Here is a 9,697-nt window from a genome sequence, read left to right as displayed (position 1 = left end):
TATATATATGTGTAATAAATTTTCTGTAAAATAATAATATCGTGAAAAAAAATTATTTAAACAACATACAACGTAACGTATATTATCTTGGAATGGTATTAGAATTGAGTAATAATTTAGCTTTCAAAATGAAATTGGATTTTGCGATTGCGATAAGGCCAAAGCGATTAGCTGAAAAGCACAAAGATTGATCTAAAATTAAACAAAGTTTCTACTTTTACATATACGCAATTGTTTGTTATTTAATTATTCGACACACGGTATACTACCGACTGAGCAAATACTGACCTTTTCTCCCTGCTTGAGCTGATTCTCCATGGCGGTGATATCCGAGCGCAAGCGCAAGACCTGCGACTCGACCCGGGCGTTCTCTCTCTGGAGCTCGGTGATTTCAGCCTCCAGTGTGTAGAGATCCTCGCTCTGGACACCGGCGGTCCCGCTACCGCTCGAGTTACCCTGACCCGTGCCTACCGCACCCCCGTGAGCCGGACCACCGGCTTCCAACCCTAGAGACAGGACAGACACGGTCCAGTTTGATCGAATGTCCGTTTTACGGTCGAAAGAGAGATTATATCATATATTTCCCGATTTCCAAAGAATCGGTTTCATCCGCAATCAAGCGTGCATGGCGCGATTCGTACGCCCTTTCGTCTAAATGCGAAATGCGGCCCTAATATGTGATACGTAACAAATGGAAAAACTACTGGAAACTGAATGGTTACAACTTGAATTCCCGACGGAAGTTCGTACGAATTTAAATACAAGCGTTTCAACGGGTCTTACTTTTTTTTTTTTCTTTTCTTTTCTTTTTTCATTCACGATCGGAAAGCGTTAGATCGAAAAATTCGAACAAGGATTTACGGGATTTTATGCGATACAAGTGGAAATATAGCGAGCATTTCAAATTTTACGTTAAGGATCAGTTCAGGCAGCGACTCAGGCGAAGCGGTTTAGTGAAACGTCGCAATTATGCAGACCCGAATAGAATAATTTTTTCGATGATTCTACTGTAATATATTATTTTTTTCTCTAACTTCGCTCGTCCCAAGTCACTGCATTACAGCTTATCTCGAGATAATGGGACGGTACGGTTTCTTCTGCGTATGGTTCGTGCCAAAGTGATAAACGCATCTCGGCAGAAAAGCGAGAGACACTTTGAGGCTCATTCGATCAAGCGTGTGCTCCGACTCGGTAAGAGACGCACGAACCTGACAGGAGTGCCGTGGAAATGGTATGATCGGGAGAATATCGGGGTGTTCTGAGGGTAATTAGCGTGAGGTGCCATCATACCAGATAGAAGAAAAAAAAAACGGAAGACACCGAGTGCTGGCGTCGATACGCGGCGCGACATTTTGTCGCACGTGAATGAGCAAAAAGAAGCTTACGGTTGCTTACTGTGCCAAACGTACGATTACACAGATATTGCCAACACTCGGACGTCGTCACGTAAAAGTAAAAATACTGGTGTGTGGAAATTCTGTAATGTAACATCGAAAACACATAGGAAACAAGTGGCGAATACGACAGTCCCTTACCTTCAAAAGTAACCGTGCTCCAAGCTCAACATGAAAGGAGCTGATCCCAGAATAAATCAGAATATATTATTTTCCATCATTAAGACATACGGTTGTTTGTTTTTTTTTGTTTTTTTTTTTTTTTCGATTTTACATTTCTGTCTTGTACATAACGAAGGAAGAGGTTTCCTGCGCGGGACCGAATCGAAAGGGAGGAAAAAAAAAATGAGATGTAAATTAACGCCATCATATTCAATTCTGTTGCTTCTGTTTCTTCTTTTTTTCTCTTTTATAAGCTATTTGTGGCATCCTTTCACCGTTTCGTATCTAATCAGTTGCGATATTTGTTCGCAAACCTGAAACATTTATTACTGAGAAAAAGAAAGGGGTCGAAACGGAAAAAGAAATATTTAAAAGGGAGAAATAAAACAAAAACCAACTCTTTGATGATTAAGAGAAAAACGGAAGGATAGGGAAGGAGATTATTCTTATTGGTATGACAGCACATCATTGCGTGAAGAGCAGAGTATGGCATAGCATGGAATTAAGTACAAGGTTTGATATGCACAAGTTTACAAAGGAAGATACATAATTCCGTATGTTTTAGCATCGCGCTCGTCTTAGCAGGCGTCGATCAATTTATGAATACTTTTTTCATATATAAATGTCTGAAGTAAAAGAAATAAATGATGATAAATCACCGAACGAGCGCGATGCGCAAGCATAGAAAAGAACAGAGAGCGAACTTAAACCATCTTATCTACGGAGTAACATTTCCTCTCTCTCTCTCTCTCTCTCTCTCTATCTCTCTATCTCTCTATCTCTTTCTCTCTCTCTCTCTCTCTCTCTCTCTCTCTCTCTTTCTACCGCGCGTTTTGATAGAAAAACGCATCTCGCGGTTTCAATTTTGACAGTTGCACGCGAGGAGAATTTTTTACGGATACTCTTTGGACAAAATTCGATCGTTATTCTTCTTCGTAACGATTGGTCTCACGCACAGCGTAACTCTGACAATATTATTCTTCGATCGTTAAGTATTGACAGCCGGAGGCGACATCACAGGCAACTCGATCCTCACCGGTGATTCCTCTGCTGTACATGCTCATATTATCCTCCGGTTTCGGTTTCTTCACAGCGTGGCTGGCTATCGGGCAGCCCGATAAAGACCTGTGGCTGTGGAAGGAGCCGTTTATGTGACCGAGTCCATCGCATCCAGGTGTGGGGCAATTGACACCCTCGAACTTCATGGCTGTCGCGGCAGCCACGGCCGCCTTGTGCTGCTCGACTGTGCCGCCAGACTCCAACACTCGCATCTTATTCCTGTTTGCAATTGGACATCCAGATGCACTGCAATAAGAAAATGTAGATGTATAATATAAGAAACGTATACACATTACGAATGAATAAAGACTTCGATTTCAAGAACTATAATCATTAAAATAAGTTGTATATTATCAACTCAATCTTCCTTTAACAAATATAAACAGTAATGTAATCACAGCATATTAAAACAATATTTTATACTTAAGTTACATTAATTTACTAACCCAATTTATTATCAAATTATAGAAATCGAAAATATGAATAATCTTTTTAATAGATTATAAGTATTTAGAACTTCAACAGTTAATTTTGCGATCTGTATAGAAGCTAATATTCCTACAAGCATTTAATCGTCGCAATTTGACACATAAGATAATTACAGGGGACAAACCTATAGTACAACCTGACAGAAAATGATTCTTTATACAAAAATAAATTAAAAGTATCCGATAAACTATTTTGTCTGAGGCTTTGTTTCCGAGAAAATCAAATTTAAAAATCATATTAAGTACTCTTTAAATTTTTTAAGTGAATTGTCACCCTAAAGAGTAAAATCTTATTCTTAAAGATTGAAAATTGATTGAAACTATTTTTCCAGATTGGCTCAATTTTCACTTTTTAGAGGTTCCATTCCAAAGAATTTAGAGAGTACACTTAATGAAGATATGGTTTGCGAGGCATTGTAAACATTATCATGTTCACATAACGTCTACATGACTTTAGGAGACAGAATTAAAAAACATGTGCCAAATAATTTAATTTTATTAATTTTATTAAGAGAAAAATTGCTGGAAATGTCCCGACTGCCATAAGCAAAATTGTGCTTGTTAAATTATGGATTTATGGACTCTGATTAATATCTCTCTACTAAGGACCAATTTTTGGTTGCACGAAAAAGTGTACATTGATTGGCAAAACAGTATATATACTTTCTAAAAAAAAGAAAAAAGAAAATGAAGGGGTTTCCTGTTTTAAATACCGACGTTCAATAAAATGACATTTCTTTTCTAGAATGTAATTTTTATTGACAATCTTTATTTAGACTTCATAAAATTATATATAAAATATCCCAGCAAACACTAAATATTCCGGAAATATTCATAAAATGTTCCTCTAACATCTCAAAAAAAAACTTTCCAAGAACATTCCGAAATATTTCAAATATTTACGAAATATAAAAGATACATTCAAATGTCAGTTGAAAATTTCATTTGTATATCGTTTACATATTCCGAGAATGTTCCATATATAATATATTCTGCAAAATTTTATTTTTTCCAAAAATTGCATGTCAGATCGTCCGTGAATCAGGTTTTAAACAAAGTTTTATTTTAAAAAATGGAGCCAACCTTAAAGCCCAATCTCACTTCATAGACGAAGTGCTGCGCTCCTTATATTCTCTCCCAGATGATTCTTGTTTATGAATAAATGCTCTCCGCTGCGGCCTTCTGTCGACGGAGATGTACACTGCTCGCTCGCTCGCGATTTTCGTGAAATATACAAGGAGTATTCATACAATATTCTAAAGCCTATTCTACAATGTGTTTTTTGTTTCCTGTTTTTTGTTTTTTACCTATTGCTTTTTCCCTCCTTTGCAACCGTTTTATCGACAATTGCATTTCTTGCTACGTGTGTTTCCTGTTTCTTCCAAAGTTCGTTAACTTTTATCTTGGGCGACATAAAATAAAAAAACCGATAAGAAGCAAAAAGACAAGATGTAAAAAATAGCAAAAAGCAAAAAACAGAAAACAAAAAAGCACATTGTAGAATAGGCTTGAACATTTCATCGACATTTGCACATTCTGTGATAATTCTTTTACTATTCCGGAATATTCGATACATTGGTAATATGAATTGAACTTTCTGTGAACGTTAGCTGGAATATTTATAAATATATTTACATTTTACTTAATGACCAGGTTTTTTAATGTTAACATCAATACAATTGAGAAAATAAAATCGAGAAAATAAAATTCATTTAACGTATCTTGCAGCTGATAAGTTTCGACCAATATATGTATACATATAACCAAATTTTTAACAAAACCTCTATATGATAAACCATATATACATTACATACTGCCCAAAGCAAACATAGCCTTACAGCCAAATACAAGCCATAACTTTTTCGTAAAATAATAAATTTAAATATTAAATAATATTTTGTTAAATTTTCTCACTTTACTAAAAAAGAATATAATAAATGAAAAATAAGAATACATTGTTTTCAATTTCGAAAAGAGTACATATGTACTATTAGAAGAGTAAGGTTAGTAACCCTATATGACTTTTCTTACTTCTTCAAAAGCTGCAATAACTCTTTGTGCTAATATCTAAAGATTTTCTAAAAATTAAACTTGATTTTCTCGAAAAATAAGCCTCGGACGGAAAAAAGTTCATTCTGCACTTTTGATTTATTTTTATGCAAGGAGTTACCCTTCGATTATATTATAGGTTTGTCCATCCACTGTATATACAGAAAAAAAAAAAAAACAGAAAACAGCATACAATTATCCTAAAGCAAGATCCATGTAGCCTGAAAGTTTCTTATACGAGCCTTACCTGCGGTGCGACAAGAATTTGCCGGTGGCATGGCCGGACCCGTCGCAACCCGGGATTGGACATCTGTAGTCCAAAATGCCAACGCCACCGTCACCAACACCACATAATCCATCCGCACAGAGCGAGCGTGAAACGAGCGGAAACCGCCAGTTATTAGTCAGCGTCTTCGCTTTTGCGCGGGGTGTAACTCGGGCAAAGGGAGTTAGGATGCGGTTACGGGGAAGAGGGACGGGATTTCCCCTTTCTCGGGTCTCATCCGGCAGCCTCGCGGTACGTGCAATGCGGTCGAGGAGATACCTGCGTTAGCTGCTACGTGCAACGTGCGAACGCGACGAAAACGCAAATTGAGATCGCGATTACCGCCGCACCCTCAAATTGCGGAACTTGCGAGATGTAATCGCGTCGTGAAACCAAATCTTACAAACTCGCGATAGCCCTCCTGCTCTTTTCGGACCTCCCCTTCGCGTTGTATTAACTTAAATTTATTACTTATCAATACTGAATGCAAACTGTGAATAACTAGAAAAATTTTTTTTGTCAAATCAAAATAGTTTGTTTATTAAGTTTCACTTTGTCAAATAAAATGAGCACGCTGCATTTGCAGCATAATTATATTTAAATTATACTTAAATGTCACTACAAACAATAATAAATGTATGTTATGTTTAACGTTAAATATATTAAATTCATCTTGCATAATTAATCTTTCGAAAAATTTAGTCGATAATATAGTTCTTTCGTTAGAGAGAGTACGGTCAGAGATTGGTATTGCTCATTAAAAAGTAAGTTACTATTAATTGAAAATATTCTTTACAATTAAACCTTCAAAGGACAGAAAAGCCGTAGCGCTAAAATAGTTTCGAGTTATTTCGAGGCAAAGACAAATTAAATAATGAGTTGTAACAAATTTTACTTTTAAGATTTTTAAAAATAGACCGCCACCCTCTAAAATTTAACGCCCTTGAATAAAGACCGAGACCAGTGCTAACCCGTGTTAATCGCGTGTACGGAAAATGCAATCAGAATGTAGAGCGCATAATTAATAGTGTTCGCGCCAACTGACCTCAGGGGCTCAGAATCTTGACCATCTCGAGGTTTACTCTTTGGCTTGTTGGCCCGTGGACAACCGGATAAACTTCTGTGTGACGAGTAATTTCCCGTGACATGTCCAGAACCGTCGCATCCTGGCGTAGGACACTTGAGCTCCTGGGAATGCGCCTGAATTTGCGAACGATCAGCTCGTGGGCACCCGGAAAGGCTGCAAAGGAAAGAAGACTCTCTTCTATTTCAACGCGTTGCGAAAACGCTATGAAGACCGCGCGCTGCGTGTTCTGGGAAGACACAAGAAATTGTGAAAAACTTTGAAAAAATATATCATCATGCTACACGTACGATGCCTGATAAAATTGCGCAACGCGTTAATCTTCATGGCTTTCGTCGCACACGAACGCACACCTCAGAAACGTCCAACCATCGCTTCAGCAACACATCGCATGCAATTTACGCGACGTTGCCACGATGTCGTGAGTACTCACATGATCTAAGGCTGTTCTATTCAAAGGACAATCGACATCTCAAAAATTAGATCTCGATGAGTATCCGAACATCTCGTTCGCTGAAACGATCGAAATCATCTACGTGTCGCACGACGAGTGACACAACACGTCACCGAAGTTGAAATATTATTATTTATTTATTAATCGCCGCTAAGATCTAAACGTACTATGTATTCATCGAAGAGCAAGAGACGTTGGCTCACCGAGATCAGTGCGTATCGGCACTGGCTTCATTACGTCATTTAGTTTCGGACGACTTGCCTTGCGTCCAGTTCGAACGAAGACATTGAGGGAAAGGGAGACCTAAGACTCTCGCATCTCTTGCTCGAGCACCGATCGTGCACGCCAACGATCGTAGCCCGAGTCTTACGCTCCAGGGACACCCTCAAATGTCGTGCGGATTATGATCGATGCGGACGGACAACGGATCGTATGTTTGGTAGCATGCAAATGGCAACGCCGTGTTCCAGTTGGATCACTTATGAGGTGTCGCTCGTAAGATCAATCGCGCTTCATAGTCGCGTTGATCCGTCATCGGTCTTACTCTAAGAACATCGAAAGGGAGAGCAGGGAGCACACTCACACCTGACCCCAATGAAACTCGCCAATTGCCAATTTGACTTTGCACACGAGGTGCATCGCGAAGCGATATCTTCTCACCGCTTCGTGGGTTTTCTTGATCGTTACGGTTCTGCTATGACATGGTCATCGACAACAGTTCGCTACAAAGCTGCCCACTCGAGGCTGGCGAAAGCGGCTTTCAACGGATAGACGGGTAGTCAGTGAATTAATTACTATGTATGCGTACGAAAACGAATGAGTCTCGCGATCGAAAGCGAGTCCTGTGCAATGCCAATTCTTCCGCAATGCCAAACTTTGATTTTGCCATCCCTTTTCGTAGGGGTCGGGTAAAAACAGCGAGGAAAAAAAAAAAAGAAAAAAATTCATTCAATTACGAGGCTCATCTACACATCTTTGGTATCGCATAATATGACGTAGAGTATGAGACAAAAAATAAAAGGAAAGAGGAGAAGAGAGAAAGAGCGAGTAAACTGTATAACAAAAACTGAAAACTATATATTGTGTATATATATATATGTATACTTATGCAAGGTAGCTATATAGTACCACTGGATATTCACACGTACGTCATATATAGATATATATGGCAACATAATATTGACAAAGTGTACAACTCAACCGCTTAACTAGGAGAAAATAAGGTTTCTAGATGTATGTTTCGTATCGCAACACACTTAAGAAGCAACTACACCACGGACCACCAATATGCATTGATGCAAGAACCATCCATATAAATGTAATTCGCATTATACATAATGTCATTTGTTATATATATATATATGTGTGTGTGTGTGTGTGTGTGTGTGTTTCAGGATGTACTGTCATCTACTATTTTTGAATAAAAGTATCTATTGAAGCTTCATTGAGGGACCAAAGAGGAGAAATTTAAATGTATGTATGTATGTATGTAGCGTGCTTGCGTGCGTGCTGCATCGCCAAATCGATATATACATAATCGAGCGTTCACGTCAAAGGCTTGGTAAATGTCGATGCTGCCTTGCCTTCTGTGGGTAGCGTAGTTCCCTGAGACATGACCCATGCCATCACAGGACGACGTGGGGCACTGTATCAGCTCCTTGCCATCGCGACCACGAGGGGTGGGCCGAGGTGCGAAATTCAACGAGTATCTCCTCACATTCATACTGCACCGAATAATATTAACCGTCAAATCGAGAGTCCCTAGTTTAATCATGGAATTATCAGTACCTATACAGCTCTCCAAGCGACGTCCTATAGATATACTTAAAAAAACGTCCTAAAAACGTTTTCAGAACGTCCTTCGGATAAAGTGTGCTGTGTGGGTAACTCATTAATTGTCGCTCGATTCGAGTGTAAGAGCTAAAACGATATTTTCACCTAAATTATTTACTTCTTTTTGTGATACTTGTCATTTAGGCTGCAGTTCTATTCACGCAAATAATGATCATTTGGTTTCGTTTTGGTAAACAGCATTATTTGATCTTGTTTAACGTTTGATAAACAATAAAGATGAAATAATTTCCAAAAGCGTTGCGAGCATGAATTGAACCGAGCCCTTAAGGATACAGCGACTAAAATTCTAGGTGGCTTTTATTTATTTGCAAAAAGCACTTGAGCAGATTGTCTGACGTTATTTAATGCACTCTACACCCAAATAAGCGACAATCGTAAATCGCCTTCTCAGACGCAATGCGAGTATATATAGTTTACATTTATAGGACCTCGCAAAGTTATATTGCGTTTTGTAACTTTTCTGTGAAGCGCGAGTGGAAGATCAATGTGCGACGTGATAGCGTGATATGAAAAAACGTTGAAAAGCAGGAAAAAGGGCCGAGGAGAGGAGACGAAGGAGAAGGCAGAGAAGCGGACCGAAAGAACATATGCGCCGGCCACAGCAAATCAGAGGGTGAGCGTCTCGCTCTTGCTTTCGATCTCATCGTAGCCTCGTAGGTAGGCAAGCCGTCGTCGGCAATGAGAAGCCTCGATGACCCTTGAGTGGCCGCGATATTGCCGAGTAACCGAGAGCCGACGGATGCCGACTTAAGTGCAATTCAAGCAAGCGGACTATCTATCTTCACGTTTTTACAGTTTCCGCTGGTCCACTATTCTGTCTTCGGTGTTGGTAGCATCAAGTTATTGAATTTTATTGTAATTTTTATTAAAAACTTTATCTATATATAT

The 9,697-nt window shown here is 38.8% G+C and overlaps 1 protein-coding gene across 1 annotated transcript in view; it reads right to left on the bottom strand.

Moving 5' to 3' along the window:
• Positions 1–9,697, bottom strand: part of LOC108746489 — a 344,212-nt gene that overhangs the window by 889 nt on the left and 333,626 nt on the right. Inside the window, exons 15-18 of the mRNA XM_018483301.1 lie at positions 6,463–6,657; positions 5,400–5,462; positions 2,593–2,861; positions 289–506 (exon numbers count right to left, since the gene is read on the bottom strand). Of these exons, the coding sequence (XP_018338803.1) occupies positions 289–506; positions 2,593–2,861; positions 5,400–5,462; positions 6,463–6,657 (745 nt within the window). The remainder of the gene's footprint in view (positions 1–288; positions 507–2,592; positions 2,862–5,399; positions 5,463–6,462; positions 6,658–9,697) is intronic.

This window comes from Trachymyrmex septentrionalis, unplaced genomic scaffold (genome assembly GCF_001594115.1).
Source record: "Trachymyrmex septentrionalis isolate Tsep2-gDNA-1 unplaced genomic scaffold, Tsep1.0 scaffold172, whole genome shotgun sequence".
NCBI classification, from domain to species: Eukaryota; Metazoa; Arthropoda; class Insecta; order Hymenoptera; family Formicidae; genus Trachymyrmex; species Trachymyrmex septentrionalis.
This window is presented reverse-complemented; position numbering and strand designations above follow the sequence as displayed.